The 18,946-nt window shown below is 46.6% G+C and overlaps 1 protein-coding gene across 2 annotated transcripts in view; it reads right to left on the reverse strand.

Annotated features, from left to right (window-relative positions):
* Window positions 1-4,103: 4,103 nt before the first annotated feature.
* Window positions 4,104-18,946, reverse strand: part of lrp5 (low density lipoprotein receptor-related protein 5) — a 53,825-nt gene continuing 38,982 nt past the window's right edge. Inside the window, exons 9-24 of one of the 2 annotated variants that reach the window (XM_014124453.3) lie at window positions 18,528-18,744; window positions 18,037-18,326; window positions 17,595-17,821; window positions 16,805-16,989; window positions 12,889-13,212; window positions 11,962-12,158; window positions 11,448-11,662; window positions 9,518-9,708; window positions 8,548-8,757; window positions 8,276-8,401; window positions 7,915-8,151; window positions 7,630-7,740; window positions 7,259-7,498; window positions 6,972-7,114; window positions 6,175-6,272; window positions 4,104-6,049 (exon numbers count right to left, since the gene is read on the reverse strand). In XM_014124453.3, the coding sequence (XP_013979928.1) occupies window positions 5,788-6,049; window positions 6,175-6,272; window positions 6,972-7,114; window positions 7,259-7,498; window positions 7,630-7,740; window positions 7,915-8,151; window positions 8,276-8,401; window positions 8,548-8,757; window positions 9,518-9,708; window positions 11,448-11,662; window positions 11,962-12,158; window positions 12,889-13,212; window positions 16,805-16,989; window positions 17,595-17,821; window positions 18,037-18,326; window positions 18,528-18,744 (3,273 nt within the window). In that variant the 3' untranslated portion in view covers window positions 4,104-5,787. Of the gene's footprint in view, window positions 6,050-6,174; window positions 6,273-6,971; window positions 7,115-7,249; window positions 7,499-7,629; window positions 7,741-7,914; window positions 8,152-8,275; window positions 8,402-8,547; window positions 8,758-9,517; window positions 9,709-11,447; window positions 11,663-11,961; window positions 12,159-12,888; window positions 13,213-16,804; window positions 16,990-17,594; window positions 17,822-18,036; window positions 18,327-18,527; window positions 18,745-18,946 lie in introns of both variants that reach the window. The other variant, XM_014124452.3, reaches the window with a different exon arrangement.

Here is an 18,946-nt window from a genome sequence, read left to right on the forward strand (position 1 = left end):
TCAAGTGGAAAACCACACTACAGGCTGATCCAACTTTGATGTAATGTCCTTAAAACAAGTCAAAATGAGGCTCAGTAGTGTGTGTGGCCTCCACGTGCCTGTATGACCTCCCTACAACGCCTGGGCATGCTCCTGATGAGGTGGCGGATGGTCTCCTGAGGGATCTCCTCCCAGACCTGGACTAAAGCATCCGCCAACTCCTGGACAGTTTGTGGTGCAACGTGGCGTTGGTGGATGGAGCGAGACATGATGTCCCGAGATGTGCTCAATTGGATTCAGGTCTGGGGAACGGGCGGGCCAGTCCATAGCATCAATGCCTTCCTCTTGCAGGAACTGCTGACACACTCCAGCCACATGAGGTCTAGCATTGTCTTGCATTAGGAGGAACCCAGGGCTAACCTCACCAGCATATGATCTCACAAGGGGTCTGAGGATCTCATCTCGGTACCTAATGGCAGTCAGGCTACCTCTGGCGAGCACATGGAGGGCTGTGCGGCCCCCCAAAGAAATGCCACCCCACACCATGACTGACCCACCACCAAACCGGTCATGCTGGAGGATGTTGCAGGCAGCAGAACGTTCTCCACGGCATCTCCAGACTCTGTCACGTCTGTCACGTGCTCAGTGTGAACCTGCTTTCATCTGTGAAGAGCACAGGGCGCCAGTGGCGAATTTGCCAATCTTGGTGTTCTCTGGCAAATGCCAAACGTCCTGCACGGTGTTGGGCTGTAAGCATAACCCCCACCTGTGGACGTCGGGCCCTCATACCACCCTCATGGAGTCTGTTTCTGACCGTTTGAGCAGACATATGTACATTTGTGGCCTGCTGGAGGTCATTTTGCAGGGCTCTGGCAGTGCTTCTCCTGCTCCTCCTTGCACAAAGGCGGAGGTAGCAGTCCTGCTGCTGGGTTGTTGCCCTCCTACGGCCTCCTCCAAGTCTCCTGATGTACTGGCCTGTCTCCTGGTAGCGCCTCCATGCTCTGGACACTACGCTGACAGACACAGCAAACCTTCTTGCCACAGCTCGCATTGATGTGCCATCCTGGATGAGCTGCACTACCTGAGCCACTTGTGTGGGTTGTAGACTCCGTCTCATGCTACCACTAGAGTGAAAGCACCGCCAGCATTCAAAAGTGACCAAAACATCAGCCAGGAAGCATAGGAACTGAGAAGTGGTCTGTGGTCCCCACCTGCAGAACCACTCCTTTATTGGGGGTGTCTTGCTAATTGCCTATAATTTCCACCTGTTGTCTATTCCATTTGCACAACAGCATGTGAAATTTATTGTCAATCAGTGTTGCTTCCGAAGTGGGCAGTTTGATTTCACAGAAGTATGATTGTCTTGGAGTTACATTGTGTTGTTTAAGTGTTCCCTTTATTTTTTTGAGCAGTATATTTTCGACTGTCCTGCTGTCCTCCCCTCTCTTCACTGGAATTCTCTACCTCTGACCCTATTACTGGGGCTGAGTCCCTGGCTTACTGGTGCTCTTCCTTGCCGTCCCTAGGAAGTGTGCGTCATGTCGTGACAGGCTTTTTTTTCGCTATACTCGACATGAGTGGGTTGAGTTGCTGACGTGATCTTCCTGTCCCGTCTTGTGCCCTCTCGGACTTGTGCGGTGGAGGAGATCTTCGTGGGCTATATTCAGCCTTGTCTCAGGGTAGTAAGTTGGTGGTCTGTTGATATCCCTCTAGTGGTGTGGAGGCTGTGATGTGGCAAAGTGAGTGGGGTTATATCCTGCCTGGTTGGCCCTGTTCAGGGGTATCATCAGACAGGGCCATTGTCCCCCAGCTCTCCTGTCTCAGCCTCCAGTATCTATGCTGCAATAGACTATGTGCCGGGGGTTAGGGTCAGTCTGTCCTGTCTGGTGAAATTCTCCTGTCTTATCTGGTGTTTTGTGTGAACTTAAGTATGCTCCCTCTAATTCTCCCATCTCTCTCTTTCTCCCCTCCCGGAGGACCTGAGCTCTAGGACAATGCCTCAAGACTACCTGGCCTGATGACTCCTGGCTGTCCCCGTCCCCAGTCCACCTGGTCGTGCTGCTGATCCATTTTATGCGGTTTTGCCTGTATGCTATGGAACCCTGACCTGTTCACCAGACGTGCTACCTTGTCCCGGACCTGCTGTTTTTGACCCTCTCTTTCCCTCTCCCTCCCACCCTCTTTTTTTCTCTCTCTCTCTCTCTCTCTCTCTCTCTCTCTCTCTCTCTCTCTCTCTCTCTCTCTCTCTCTCTCTCTCTCTCTCTCTCTCTACCGCACCTGCTGTCTTGACCTCTGAATGCTCGGCTATGAAAAGCCAACTTACATAACTTCTGAGGTGCAAAGCTGTTGCACCCTCTACAACCCTGTGATTATTATTTGACCTTGCTGGTCATGAATGTTTGAACATCTTGAAGAACAATCTGGCCTTAATGGCCATGTCCTCTTATAATCTCCGCTGTGCACAGCCAGAAGAGGACTGGCCACCCCTCGGAGCCTGGTTCCCCTCTAGGTTTCTTCCTAGGTTCCTGCCTTTCTAGGGAGTTTTCCTAGCCACCGTGCTTCTACATCTGCATTGCTTGCTGTTTGGGGTTTTAGGCTGGGTTTCTGTATAAGCACTTTGTGACATCTGCTGATGTAAAAAGGGATTTATAAATACATTTGATTTGATGTTGTCCCCGTGGTTATTATTGCTGTAAAGTGTGTGTGTCATGAGTATTCCGTTTTTTTGTTCTCTGAATTGTTTTTCTCTTATTGTGACGTCAAAACCTGTAACCTTAGGGACTGAAAATTGAAATGACCTTAATCTGGTGATGTGTTGCAGGCCTTCAGTATGTTATGTTACAAATGCAGAGGGAGACATGAACGGAGTGCAGAGTGAACACTGCCTATAGGTGTGGTCATGTTTAAATCCTGCAGACACTGTGGACCTCCTTGGCCACCCGTCTTTTGCCGTTACTCCCTAAAACAGTGATTGGGTTATCATTGGTAACATCAGGGATTATGGAAAGGAGAAGTATAACTTTGTCATCATCGAGCAGAGATGGAAGACATCCAAATGAGCAAAACAAACAGTTTAGACCTGTCATTACATGCCTGTACTTGAGAGTAACTTCAGCTGGAGACTTTAGCAGTTACCTAATGTTCCCCTAACATTCACTGTTCGTAACCTTGAATGCCAGCCACCAAATGCTAAAGCCTTACATAGTTGTTTCTTCTCCTCCACCAACCTACTCAAAAGTTTCACAGGAATCTTTCATATATGCACAATTATTTCTGCAATGTACAGCAAAATAAGAACATAAAATATATTAAATAGCAATTTGTTTCCTCATATGTAGTTTCCTTCAGTTTTAAGGAGTTGTCCATATTCAAACTAACAGTCTATAATCCTTGTTAATATGGGTCAGAGTAGCTTACACAGGCTGTTATTGTGTTGATGAGGGTGACATACCACACTGGCTCAGCAATTGAACACAAATATTGACATAGTGTATCTTCTTATTCGAACTGCAGACTGATGTGTTATGCTGAAGAACTTTGTATGCAGCAGCAATTGCTCCACAGGTGTGTTTCTAGGACAGTCAATAGAGTACACCTGCTGCATATTCTTCTTTCAGCTCTCTCAAAATACTGTGGCCATACCTAGTCTTTAATTAGGGTAGATTGATATTTTTGGACATGGATGTTCACTTGTGAAAAGTGAAAGAGACAAATTAAGCATTTATTTACATATAAAAAGGACGGTCCAACTTCCCTCCATATGGTGGCAGCATTTAGCTACGAGTCATTCATCAAATGTATTGTATTAAGCCCTTTTTACATCATCAATTATCACAAAATATCCATACAGATACCCAGCCTAAAACCACAAAGAGCAAGCAATGCAGAAGCACAGCGGCCAGGAAAAAAACCCTAGAAAGGCAGGAACCTAGGAAGAAACCTAGAGGAACCAGGCTGACAGGTGGCCAGTCCTCTTCTGGCTGTGCTGAATGACCAGTCCAGTAGTACCATCTCAACAGCAATGTGAACTCCATTTGGCTCACCAACATGGAAATTAATATCACATTTCATGTGACTATACAAAACAATGACACCACTAATTTAAAAGATTAGGCACACAAGTATTCCTTAAAATATAACCTTTATTATATAAAAATGCTTTTGATACAAAAATTGTCACAAGTGTAAATTACACAAGGCATTTAAAACACAAAACAGAGTTTGTTCGGGGAGCATCTATATACTGGCACAATGAAGTACAGCTGAAGTTTTCCCTATCCAGCAACATGGCAGCATGTTGTGGAGGTCTGAGGAACCTAAACAACCTCTCTGGTAGAAGCCAGAGGTGTTCAACATAAAGATGGAGGCCTGACACTATATCATAGCACTAACGTTGAACATTATTTAATTTCACTTCTTATGGCAGCGCCATTGTTAAATGCCTATACACAAATATCCAAATGACTGAGAAAAAGCTTGGAAAGAAGCTTTAAAAGAGGTATGAATTGAATATACATTTCCCTCTGCACGTCCCACAGTCATTTTACATTCACTGTTCACATTTCATAACTGGTTGGATAGTTCATTTTTAAGTAAGTGCTCAATTTGGCAACTGACAGCTTGCAGAGCATACACATGGACCTTCAAAACAAGACCATATAATGGAGCCATGAATTTACAGGTGCATGATATTCACCACTGATGAAATTCAATCTATAGAAATAAATCGAAAGGTATGTGAGGATAGTAAAATTGTTTAGAGAAAAGGATGATGGAACAGCTTTTTCTTTACTAAAAACTCATTGACAAAAGCTGAAATACCAACCATACTGGCATCTTAAATATTATTATTTTTTTTTTTTAAAGGAACAGTCTAATATGTCATTTGTAATTAGAGCACACTGACATGGCATATCAGTTTAATGATAAAGTGAAGAGATTCACGAGAGAGTTAAAAGGTTGTGTCTAGCCTTGTCATTTCTGGGTGACAACTGGCATCAATGAAGCCATTCTTATGAGTTATTTCATACAGACTCCTTCAAAACAATGAACACAATTTCACAAATGCACATGTGTATACTGTTCTACACAACAACAAAAAAACAATTGCAATGTTGCTAGACAAATAATTAAAAACAGTCAAATAGCTTCATGATCTATTGTCAGTCTTAATATGCAAATTGTAATTGTTTGGTTGGGTGCTTTTTTTTAAAGTGTTTTTATAACTCAGTATATATGTACAGTAGCAGCAAACACACTTTTGGTATATTGTAAAATAAACATATGCTTGGGACAATTTCAAATCACAGATAAAATCATTAATAAGAACATATGATGGCTGTTATGAAAACAATTATTATTTACTTAATTACAAATATTTACAATATAATTATTATTTTTTTTTTCCTTTTGGCTGGCCACATTACCAGTTTAATCTTTTTTTTTAATAGAGTACTTCCTCAAACCAATATTGGTGTCCGCTTGTTAAAAATGTCACCGTAAATAGGTATCTGTTGTTTGAAGGAAGTTCTAAAGTATTTCGCTGAAAAAACAAAGGCTAATAGAATGGAGTCAAATTGAAGGTATTCTCTAAATTAGGACGATACTCCATCTGAAACGAGGGTGGGCAACATGAAAGATAAAGACAAGTGATACAATTCACACTGTACAACAATTTCACACTCGATCTGGCCCTATTCCATCCCATCCCCACTTTAACCCATGGCAATCAGTGGAAATGAATAAAATAGAAGTATCTAATTTGTTCATATTTAAAATTATTTACAGACATGGCTATTTCCCCGGGTGTCATGAAGAGTCAGTGCAGGGTGAGGGGGGCGGGGGACAGAGGTGGAAGTAACTGCGCTCTGTGGATGGAGAAGGGGGGCAGCTCTCCTCTGCTGATAGGTACTGGCTCCGGGGGGTGGGGGGAGGAGGGTATGGGTCAGAGTCTGAGTTCAGGTCCATGTAGTACTTGTTGCTCTTCCAGCGACTTGTGGTGTAGTCGCTGTCACAGACGTCAGTGCTGCAGGGGGTGGTGGGGGGTGCCACACCTCGCATTAGATAAGGCCTTTCAGGAGCAAGCATGGAGGAGAGAAGACAACATTGTAAATTGGCACCTGTTGTGAAATAAAACAAAGTTGAGTGTAGCATAATGCAAAAAGAGAAACTGATCAAGTGTGCCTCATCTCTTACCTGTAAGACCTGGTGGTGGAGGGACTGTTAGAGGAGTAGAAGACGTCTGCGTTATACAGGGAGCGATCAGTGGCTGGAGAGGGAGGAGGGTTGAGCATCTGCAAATACAGAGAATAAAATGCATATCTTTAACCATTGTCCATTTGTAATTGAACTTTTACTTTTCTTCAGTTTGGGAATTATGTATGAAAGCCAACTCGGAGAGGACAGACGAGGTGGGTCCCCTACGTGCAGGTAAAAGAGGGCGGAGAAGGTGGGTCCCCTACGTGCAGGTAAAAGAGGGCGGAGAAGGTGGGTCCCCTACGTGCAGGTAAAAGAGGGCGGAGAAGGTGGGTCCCCTACGTGCAGGTAAAAGAGGGCGGAGAAGGTGGGTCCCCTACGTGCAGGTAAAAGAGGGCGGAGAAGGTGGGTCCCCTACGTGCAGGTAAAAGAGGGCGGAGAAGGTGGGTCCCCTACGTGCAGGTAAAAGAGGGCGGAGAAGGTGGGTCCCCTACGTGCAGGTAAAAGAGGGCGGAGAAGGTGGGTCCCCTACGTGCAGGTAAAAGAGGGCGGAGAAGGTGGGTCCCCTACGTGCAGGTAAAAGAGGGCGGAGAAGGTGGGTCCCCTACGTGCAGGTAAAAGAGGGCGGAGAAGGTGGGTCCCCTACGTGCAGGTAAAAGAGGGCGGAGAAGGTGGGTCCCCTACGTGCAGGTAAAAGAGGGCGGAGAAGGTGGGTCCCCTACGTGCAGGTAAAAGAGGTTGGAGAAGGTGGGTCCCCTACGTGCAGGTAAAAGAGGGTGGAGAAGGTGGGTACATACCTGTGGATAGAAGGCTCCCTTGGCGCTGGATGAGCTGCTGGAGGAGGCCCCTGTCACATGGTTCCTGTCGTAGAGCGGAGTCCCACTACTGCTGCTCCCCATCAGACTAACAGAACTCATGATAGACTTCCCACACGAGATACCTAAGAAACAACAAAACACCGTCCGTCAGAACAACTACCTGCTTCAGCACGTAAAAACGATCCTGTCACAGTACAGGCGATCTCTACACGCTCATCCAATTGACCTGCAGTTTTCAGTGTTGTGTAATAGCTGACCTTCTTTACCTGTGAAGGTTCCGTTCTGTGAGCTGCTAGGGGCGATGAAGTTGAGGGGTACGTGGGGGGTGCCACTGATGTACTCGTGGGGGAAAGCTCCGTTGGGACCTTTGTAACGGCGGCACACGACCCGCTGGCACAAAAAGTACATCCCTCCCATCACAAACACTGACAGGATGATGCCAATGACAGGGCCTATGGTGCTGGTGTGAGATGAGTGAATGTCGTTTGACGAGGGGGTGAGGAATTCTACGACAGACAGGCAAAGACATTACTATACATTTAACGGATCGCTGTCAATTCTGAGCAAAATGACAAAATACAGGTATGTGTAAATTCTGAACTGACAATTCTGTGACAGCGAGTGAAGTTAAACGCACCACAGAAGAGCTCGTCAGAGTTGTCAGCACAGTCGCTGTAGGAGTCACACTGCTGTTTCTTCAGGATGCACTGCTTGTTGTTACAGCGGAACTGGTTGGGCAGGCAGATAGCTGAGGAGAGCAGAGCAAAGTCATCGTTACAAGACGAGGCATGGTTTATCATCACAATCCACACAACAAAGTCGCTGTTGCTCCCAGTCTAAATCCCAACCACATTAGTCCATGTTTACTAAACTGGCCCAGTGTCAATATGTAGTGCACAAAGTCTGAGTTGAGTGAGCGTACTGTCACAGTCCTGTTCGTCGGAGTTGTCTGTGCAGTCTGCCTCGCCGTTACAGCGTAGCTGAGCATCCACACACTGGCCCTTGTCACACTGGAACTGGAAGGCCGAGCACACTGGGCACTTCTCCTCGTCACTGTTATCGTCACACTCAGCGAAGCCGTCACAGCGCCACGCCATGGGGATGCAGTCGATGTCGCCTGTGGCACAGGTGAACTGCTCTGTGGAACAGGTGGGCGGCTCTGAGGTGGTAGAGGAGCAGAGGACGTTAAGATTCACAGCAAAACACCTGGTGGAGGAATAACGCACCTGATATGGTTCAATCAAAGCCTTATTGGATTTGTTAAAGCAGCCGCTGTGCTGTACCTCCACAGACGAGCAGGTTGGGCAGCAGGACCAGGTGCATGGGACAGGAGCAGCGAGGCGTCCCGTCTCCTTTGGCGATGCAGATGTGTGAGCAGCCTCCGTTGTCACGGGAACAGGGATGAGAAGCTTTGGAGGAGAGGAAGGAGAAGACGTGGATGGTTAGCTTGGCCACTGGAAAGAACTCAACAGAACTCTGCTGTACTACATATGCAAAGGTACTGTTACAAACTGTGGCAACGGAAGTGACTAAACAAAGGGTCCTGTTGCCTTACCAAACTCGGTAGGGTCCATGTCTTCCACAGCGTGGATGCTGGTGAGGTAGGAGATGCGACCCTGGATGCGGGTCCTCTTCTCCCCGGTCAGCTTGTCCACCCGCTCGATCATCTGCTGCTGTCTGTCGATCCAGTACAGGTGCTCTCCCAGCACCGTCAGACCCATGGGCTGCAGGATGTTTGAGTCCTGGAGGACGATCCGATTGGCTCCTGGGAGGAGGAAAAGAAATGACCTCATCAGAAGCAGGGTCGTATACACTATCCTAATCAAAGACCGTGCATTCTCCCAAACTTATTTACTTTCCAGACCCTTAGGGCTTACTTTAGAAACTGAAACCTTTATCATACCAAATATAGGTAACAACTTCAGACGCCATCACTAAAACAAGTTTATTTGAATAATATTCAATATCTCTGACCAAACATGGTCTGCCAAAGTAAAGATACACTCTTGTATAACTCGACAGTCTTCGATGGTGCATAAATGGCCTGGATAAATCGGTCTGGGTGCTTGTTCGTATCCATTCCAGACTTCAGAGGCCAGGCAGGGGGAGTGAAGCTAAACATGTATGTGCACAGTCAGATAAAGGTGAGCTCATCAGCCACCAGGCAGACATCAAACCTTTCTCTCTGCACCAGGACCGGAAAGGATCACAAGGCCTTGGCTAGCAGCTGTCTGACAATGATAGAGCTTAACCAGACAACCTTGATGTCTCTGCTCGTGTGAGGGAGGGACTAGGAGGGACCAAGGATTACATTTAAAAAAGGCCCACATCCGTTCTGATTACCTACTATTTTCCTATGATCAAACTCAGCTCCCCCCTATTTGACCACAAACTGTGTTTGGACTGGAGGAACATTCCGTGTGATTTTCTGTAGTATTGCTGTGTACTTCAGTGACTATTGAACAGTGTTTAGATGTGCTGGTGCTCTGGATCTAGAATGTTTGTTCTTTAGCCCTGGGACTCACCAGTGAGGTCACTGCTCTCGATGCGTTTCAGGTCAGCGTCCACCCAGAACAGTTTTCCCAGCTTGTTGTCCAGGGCCAGGGCTACAGGCCGGATCAGACCCGTGGTGAACAGAGACTCCCGCTCCGTCCCGTCCAGAGACGCTCCCTCGATCTTAGCAGAGCGATCCTGCATGGTGGTGAAATACATGTACCTATAGGAGACATGAGCCGGTCCGAGGTTAGAAAACTAAAACGACCAAAACAAAAGCATACTGCCAGACATTTGATCTGTGTCGAGCCTTACCCTAAACCCCCAACTGTGTACAGTACTTTAGATGTACGTTAATATACAGTATCTATCAAGGTTATCACATCACATTGGGGCAGCAGGTAGCCTAGTTGTTAGAGCGTTGGACTAGTAACTGAAAGGTTGCAAGATCGAATCCCAGAGCTGACAAGGTAAAAATCTGTCATTCTGCCCCTGAACAAGGCAGTTAACCCACTGTTCCTAGGTCATCATTGAAAATTAGAATTGGTTCTTAACTGACTTGCCTAGTTAAATAAATGTACATTTTTTTAAATTAAGTGACAAAACAATTGAAATCAGCCAGAGATGATGATGGATAGTATAATATTGTGGTATGTGTTTTGATGGGTGGGCAGGGCAGGGCTCTCCTTCACCCTGTACTATGCTGGGTGTAGACTGGAGCTCAGGGCTGTTCAGTTAGCCCCCCTCTCCCTCTCCCTGAAAGCCTGGAGGAGTAGAAGCTATTGTCTGTCTGTGTGGGCCTTCCCTTGTTTGTTATGTCTCACGCCAGGTTCTATCAGCTCTGATAAGAACCTCCCTAACACTTGTTGGACTGAGAAGACTTGGAGAAATAAACGCTATTGCTCAAACGCTCATCTGTTTGTAATTTGGTTCTGCCTCTTCAAGGGAACAATTGTTAAATGGCAGTCTGTGAGCATAATCAGTTGACGTATTAATGTAAAACCAGAATGCTTTGAGTAAATCTGGAAGCTGTCACTTCTCAAGGGAAAGTGGGAGAAAAATTAATCCTGACAGATTCTCAACCTGCCTGTAACCTTTACTGAGCCAAATATCTTCAATGTTTATCTACTGCTTTCCAGGTCCAAAGAGAGACATTTGAAAGTTGCATTTGATTCCCTAACATACAAGACCATGTCAAATTCTCAAAATTGTCAGCTGGTTGCCATAAGTTTGAAATTTGTTCCTTTCTGGCCACGCTCGTTGAGATAATAAACAGGTCTCATGTTGATTTGTTTACTTCTTTGACGTTGGGTTACTCCTATGGAATAAGTCCCCTCTGTCACATCCAGGCCAAGCCACAAAGAGCCCAAAATAGAAGCTAACATTGAGGGCAGCCGCATGAACAATGGGCATCACAATTACAGCGCAGCTTGCCAGGGCCTGACCATACCACTGCTCCACTAGGCTAGAGGTGAGGAGAGAAGCTCAGGCAGCAGAGCACAATATACACAACCATCTGCTGCACACATGGCCCGTCATCTCAGCCTCGTACTTACTTAGGGCTGTGGTTCTTTCCCTGCCCTATGGAAGGAAAATAAACAGAGCTCCACAGAGCATCCAAGTCAAATTGTCAACACCACATCACTAAACACCTGATCACCCACTAATTACTCGGCTGCTTGGAGGCGTGCCACACCCTGTCCCTGATATATTTTGGAAGTCCTGTATATTTTCAAAAGCTTTCGAGTGAGTTCCCCCTGTTTTCCATTCCCAAGTCCACCACTTATGGGGTAGATTTCAAATAGAAATGTTGCCATCTCTAAATGCAGTTATTGAGTCAGTCTGCCTCCATCTTCACAGTTGCCTCAACCAGTGTGACAGTATGAAGCAGTATTTTGTTTTATCCAGTCTCCACCATGATACCCTCTACTCCTCCGCCATGACTCCACCCTCCCCTCTCACCCTTTCTCTGCATTGACAACGATGGCTCTGGGTTTGTCGTGTTCGTCCCTCAGCACCACGCCCACAGCATCTCCGTCTAGGCGCTGGAGGTTGATGGTGTTGGTGGCCTCACAAGTCCAGTAGACAGTACGGCTGTAGGGGTCCAGGCTCAGGTCATGGGGCTGCTTGTCAGGCTGCTGCTGGTGGGTGGAAGTGGTGGACACCACCACTGATGACTGGAACAGGAGAAAGGAGAAACCGATACACATCAGAGAAAGGGGCCTACAACGGTTTCACACTGTCAAAGTTATTTCCAGTGGTCATACAAATTCATTTGTGGCTGATGGCTGTACTGATGTCAATCAAATTAAGTGCTATAACTCTGTCATTGCCTTGATACAGTAGCCTGCTCTATATGTCAACTGGAAGGTGATCAGCATAGTGTGTTGGAAATCACATAACATAGTAACTTAAAAATGTGCTGTTGGTACAAGCAGGTTAACATTCTGGCCTGTGGTCCTGTTAATGCTCTCACTTGTGTTCCGTCGTCGCGGGCCCTCCTGATGTTCTGCCGTCCGTCCACCCAGTAGACCAGGTGGTCCAGGGGGTCATAGCTGATGGCCCGGACGGTGCGGAGGACGTGGATGGGCAGGATGATGTCGGGGCTCTGCTCCCCCAGAACCATGCGGCTGATGGAGGCCTTCTGGCTGAACAGGAGGAAGCTGGAGGGGGCTAGAGAGAGAGCGGAGGGGGGGGGCAGAGGTCAGCAGGCGCAATCCAAACAAATCTCTTTCCCCTTCTCCTACCAACCTCTCCATGACTGTAATCAGCTTACTAGAATGCAGTAATCAGTGAACCCCAGAGGCCAGGGAAGTATGCAACAGTAAGAAAGAAAAACAGACTCATGTAGAACGACAGAGCCTTCATCCCCTGCCAAGTGCAGAGGAATGCTCAAGCTGGGATATGTGCACAGCAACCTCCTTTCTAACACTTGTGTCCACATCAGGCCTCAGTGAAAGTCTGAGGTTTGCTCATGGCATGATTCAGACAGACATGTGTTTGGGGTTTTGCATGGCCGAGGGCTGTAGACAGACCTGCGTTTGATTTAGACAATACATCCATCTACTGTGGGCGGAGGGATCGAGGGCAATATCGGGATTTTTAAAAATTCAGTGGAGGACCACACATTTTGGGGGGGGGGGGGGGTTATTTGGTTGTCAAAAGCAATTTGCGGGCCAGCGAGAGGGAAGTTATTTGAAAAGGTATAGGTCCATTCTAATTTCTACATACTTCGATCTAGATTTAGACGTTCAAGGAGCTTTAACCCAAAATAAATCACTCTCCTCCCCCAAATACACAAACTATGACTGTTCAATACAACACTGAACAAAACTACATTTTGTTTATTAAACCAAAACAACCCCCAGCCAAGAGCCCGCACGCTCCCCGTTTCTCAACTCACAGCTGCAGTTCCTGCCGTTGGAATCCAGGGTGTAGTGGGAGGCACAGCGGCACTGGGCGCCGGCGGGCGACGCCAGGCACAGGTGGGCACAGTTGCCGTTGTTTTGGGAGCAGTCGTTGGCACCGTCCTGGCGGGAGGAGTGGAAGACCAGGATGTCCATGACGTACTCCAGGTGTCCCTGGACCATGGTACGGTTGAGGCCGCTGCGCTTGTCTGCCCGCTCGATGCTGCGCAGGTTCCAGTCTGTCCAGTAGATATAATCCCGGTACTGGGTCAGACCAAACGGGTGTGGGAGGTCATCAGCCACTATCTCCCTCTGCAGACCTGGGGGAAATATATCATTATCAATGTGGACTAATGAAAATGTATAGCTGAGGGTATGGTTTTAAACCATAGCAATATGAAAGTAATATTGTACAGTAATATGAAAACAAGTATATCATCAATATACACCATGTATCATTAATCAAACAGCAGAGGGGGATGAAAAAGAGTGACTAGGAAAAAAGGAGAGTATCTGGGCTAAATGAAGATCGATATTTCTGTCAACCACAGAAACATGATAGATAGGGTAATACGCTCATCATTTACATTGGAGTCATTTTAGTAGACGCTCTTATTCAGAGCGACTTACAGTGCTGTCGGAAAGTGTTCAGACCCCTCGATTTTTCCCACAGTAACTTTACAGCCTCATTCTAAAATGGATTATATAATTACTCTGCAATCTACACAGAATACCCCATAATGACAAAGCGAAAACAGGTTTGTAGAATTTTTTTGCACGAGTATTAAAGATAAACTGAAATCTTATTTACATACAGTACCAGTCAAAAGTTTGGACACCTACTTATTCAAGGGTTCCTTTATTTTTCACTATTTTCTACATTGTAGAATAATAGTGAAGACATCAAAACTACGAAATAACATATGGAATCATGTAGTAACCAAAGAGTTAAACAAAGCAAAATATATTTTCGATTCTTCCAAGTAGACACCCTTTGCCTTGACAGCTTTGCACACTGTTGGCATTCACTCAACCAGCTTCATGAGGTAGTCACCTGTAAGGCATTTCAATTAACAGGTGTGCCTTGTTAAAAGTTCATTTGTGGAATTTCTTTCCTTCTGAATGCGTTTGAGCCAATCAGTTGTGTCGTGACAACGTAGGGGTGGTATACAGAAGATAGCTCTATTTGGTAAAAGACCAAGTCCATATTATGGCAAGAACAGCTCAAATAAGCAAAGAGAAACGACAGTCCATCATTACTTTAAGACATGAAGGTCAGTCAATACGAAAAATGTCAAGAACTTCGTGCAGTAGCAAAAACCATCAAGAGCTATGATGAAACTGGCTTTCATGAGGGCCACCACAGGAAAGGAAGACTCAGAGTTCTCTGCTGCAGAGGATACATTCATTAGAGTTAACTGCACCTCAGATTGCAGCCCAAATAAATGCTTCAGAGTTCAAGTAACAGACACATCAACATCAACTGTTCAGAGAAGATTGCGTGAAATCAGGTCTTCAGGGTCAAATTGCAACAAAGAAACCACAACAAAAAAACACCAATAAGAAGAAGATACTTTTTTGGACCAAGAAACATGAGCAATGGATAAAATACCGGTAGAAATCTGTACTTTGTTCTGATAAGTACAAATGTGAGATTTTTGGTTCCAACCGCCATGTCTTTGTGAGACGCAGAGTAGGTGAACGGATGATCTACACAGGTGTGGTTCCCACCGTGAAGCATGGAGGAGGTGGTGTGATGGTGCTTTGCTGGTGACACGGTCTGATTTATTTAGAATTCAAAGCACACTTAACCAGCATGGCTACCACAACATTCTGCAGCCATACGCCATCCCATCTGGTTTGTGCTTAGTGGGACTATCATTTGTTTTTCAACAAGACAATGACCCAACACACCTCCAGGCTGTGTAAGGAGAGTGATGGAGTGCTGCATCAGATGACCTGGCCTCCACAATCAACCGACCTCAACCCAATTGAGATGGTTTGGGATGAGTTGGACTGCAAAGTGAAGGAAAAGCAGCCAACAAGGGCTCAGCATGTGGGATCTCCTTCAAGACTGTTGGAAAAGTATTCCTCATGAAGCTGGTTGAGAAAATGCCAAGCGTGTGCAATGCTGTCATCAAGGGAAAGGGTGGCTACTTTGACAAATCTAAAATATTTTGATTTGTTTAACACTTTGGGGTTACTACATGGTTCCATGCGTTATTTTATCATTTTGATGTCTTCACTATTATTATACAATGTAGAAAATAGTAAAAATAAATAAAAAACCCTTGAATGGGTAGGTGTGTCCCTTTGCTGAGACTCAGAATTGAGCTCAGGTGCATCCTGTTTCCATTGATCATCCTTGAGATGTTTCTACAACTTGATTGGAGTCCACCTGTGGTAAATTCAATTGATTGGACATTAACATTTAAGTCATTTAGCAGACGCTCTTATCCAGAGCGACTTACAAATTGGTGCATTCACCTTATGACATGATTTTGAAAGGCACACACCTGTCTCTATAAAGGTCCCACAGTTGACAGTGCATTTCAGAGCAAAAACCAAGCCATGAGGTCGAAGGAATTGTCAGGGGACCTCCGAGACAGGATTGTGTCGAGGCACAGATCTGGGGAAGGGTACCAAAACATTTATTCTGCATTGAAGGTTGCCAAGAACACAGTGGCCTCCATCATTCTTAAATGGAAGAAGTTTGGAACCATCAAGACTCTTCCTAGAGCTTGCCGCCCGGCCAAACTGAGCAATCGGGGGAGATGGTCACCTTCCAGACCAAGGCCCAAGAACCTGATGGTCACTCTGACAGACCTGCAGAGTTCCTCTGTAGATATGGGAGAACATTCCAGAAGGACAACCATCTCTGCAGCACTCCACCAATAAGGTCTTGATGGTAGAGTGGCCAGACGTAAGCCACTCCTCAGTAAAAGGCACGACAGCCTGCTTGGAGTTTGCCAAATGGCACCCAAATACTCAGACAACAAGAAACAAGATTATCTGGTCTGATAATATTGAACTCTTCAGCCTGAATGCCGAGCGTCACGTCTGGAGGAAACCTGAGAACATCCCTACGGTGAAGCGTAGTGGCAGCATCATGATGTGGGGATGTTTTTCAGCAGCAGGGAGTAGGAGACTAGTCTGGATCGAGGCAAAGATGAAGGGAGCAAATTACAGCGAGATCCTTGAAAACCTGCTCCAGAGTGCTCAGGACTTCAGACTGGGGTGAAGGTCCACCTTCCAACAGGACAATGGCCCTAAGCACACAGCCAAGACAACGCAGGAGTGGCTTCGAGACAAGTCTCTGAATGTCCTTAAGTGGCCCAGCCAGAGCTCGGACTTGAACCCGATGAAACATCTGGAGACCTGAAAATAGCTGTTCAGCAACGCTCCCCATCCAACCTGACAGAGCTTGAGGATCTGCAGAGAAGAATGTGAGAAACTCCCCAAATACAGATGTCCAAGCTTGTACCGACATACCCAAGAAGACTGCTGTAACCGCTGCCAAAGGTGATTCAACAAAGAGTAAAGGGTCTGAATACTTATGTAAATGTGATATTTATTTTAACATTTTTTTTTCTTCTAAAAAACAGTTTTTGCTTTGTCATGGGGGTATTGCGTGTAGATTGAATAAGTGAATAAGTAACGTAACAAAATGTGAAAAAAAGTCAAGGGGTCTGAATACTTTCTGAAGGCACTGTACAAGAGTAATTAGGATTAAGTGCCTTGCTCAAGAGCACATCAGCGTATTTTTCACCTAGTTGGCTCGGTGATTCAAATCAGCGACCTTTCAGTTACTGGCCCAACGCTCTTCACCACTAGAGTACCTGCTGCCATATCATGTGCTGTCGTCATTAACATTAGTGGTTGGAAAAGAGATTGACTACAGTATGCGTTTACCTTGCATGTTGGTTGACTCTATCATGCAGGTGTCCAGGTCGGTCCAGTACAGTCTCTGGTCAATGTAGTCGATGGTGAGGCCGTTTGCTCTGCCCACTTTGTCCACTAGGGTCACTATGTTGCTGCCATCCATGTGGGCCCTGGCGATCCTGGGCTTGCCTCCCCACTCAGTCCAGTACATGTAACTGAGGAGAGACAGACAAAGAGCTGCTTTTTACAACCCACCAAACACTTGATGCCAGCCAAGACCATGTCTGCATTCTTAAACTAATTCAATATGAACTAGTAAATTGGTAAAAGTGGCCACGGCCCCAAGTAAGGGGACTATCACTGTGGAATAACTCAGTGCTGTATTTGAGAGAGGAAACAATGCCGATGGGTGAAGCTACGTGGTAAAAATGTATCAGAAGCCACAGGAATGACTTTTGACAGCTCCAGGATATGACTTCATACTGCAGAGTGACATGTAGAAGCCAGGGCATGTTGGCACAAGAGTGTCGACTAAAACTCCTCACACGGAGGACTAGCCACAGTGCTGTGCCACTGACGCAACCTCTCATTACACTCACTGCCTGAGAGGGGATTCACCCAGCCAGACAGCTCTATCAGTACTGGTGAAGAGACAGTCTAGCCTGGCTTCAGAGCTGTTTGTACGGTTTTTCCCACTCCTGTGGTCACGGTGACGCGCTCGAAGTTTGGAAGACCTCACAAGCAGATCAGCGACCAGGCTAAGGTCAGTCAGACATGCGAGGTACGTCATGCAGATGGGACGAATCTCAGTCAGTCTTACCCGTTGGCGGGGTCGAGGGCCAGGGAGCGAGGGTTGTCCAGGTCCTTACACACCAGGACCTGCCGGTACTGTCCGTCCAGCCGGGCCACCTCGATGCGGTTGGTCCCTGTGTCGGCCCAGTACACGTTCCTGCCCATCCAGTCCACTGCCATGCCCTCTGGGTAGTCCAGGCCAAACTCTATCACATGCTCCACAGAGCTGCCGTTCATGAAGGCCCTGCTGATGGTCTGGGGAGGCAGAACAGGGGGAGTAGGGTCAGACACTTGTACAACAGTCAGGCACAGAGCTCAATAGGAATTTAAAAAGCCTGGAGCCTGAACAAATAAACACCCGGTGGCTAATTCAACCCAAAACGACAGAAAACAAACCCCCAAAATTATACATGGAAATTCTAAAATTAGCAATGACTAGAACAGAATGGGAGAAAAGCAGTCATCCTCACCTTGGTGCTAACGTCAGTCCAGTAGATCCTGTTCTCAGAGACGTCAAAGTCGAGGGCGGAGGCCTCCTTGACCCCGGTGAGGGGGATGGCCACGTCGTTGGAGTTGGTCCCGAGGGAGATGGAGCGGATGTCAGCCCGGTTGGTGAAGAGCAGGAAAGCCTCGGGCACCACGCACGTCCTCATGTCACTGAGCAGCTCCAGGCCCATGGGACAGGCACAGCGCAGGCCTTGGGGCCGGTGGAAACACAGGTGGCTGCATCCGCCGTTGTCTTCCGCACAGCCGTTCGTTCCTTTAGGAGAGAGAGAGGCAGACACTGTCAGTTTCTCTGCAGTAGACAGGGAGTTCTGTTCTCTTCAAGTGTTGCTAGTTGTGGATATCCATACATGAAAATTAGAAAACATTTACATGAGTATTCGTAATTATTGTATACTACTTCTACTAAAACAGCTGTGTACATCCTCATGTGAAACATTAACATTCTGTCTCCTACCGGAGGTCTCTGTGACTCTGGTGGCCTTGAGACCCATAAGGTCAGGCAGCTGATCGATGATTATCTCTCGGATGGCGTCGGTCTTGTGGACCCTCTCGATGCTCCGTCTCTGCCAGTCCGTCCAGTAGATGTAGTCGCCCAGCAGCGTGAAGCCAAAGATGTGGGGAAGCTTGTCCTCCAGCAGGGTCACCCTGTTGGAGCCGTCCACGTCAATCACCTGAGGGAGAGCAAGTACGAGGGTTTAACCGTAAAATGGGCAACCCAAGCAGTAGCCTATGCCATGTATGAAAATAAAGTTTTATTTCAGCACACCTGGCGCAGTAGGGTGCTTTGCTCAAGGGCAAAATGGTAGGAACTGGCAACTAATAAGCATCCTAAGTCTGCCAAGTATGAGCAACAGAGTTTGATTCATCCTCAGG

This window comes from Salmo salar, chromosome 10 (genome assembly GCF_965601325.2).
Source record: "Salmo salar chromosome 10, fSalSal1, whole genome shotgun sequence".
NCBI classification, from domain to species: domain Eukaryota; kingdom Metazoa; phylum Chordata; class Actinopteri; order Salmoniformes; family Salmonidae; genus Salmo; species Salmo salar.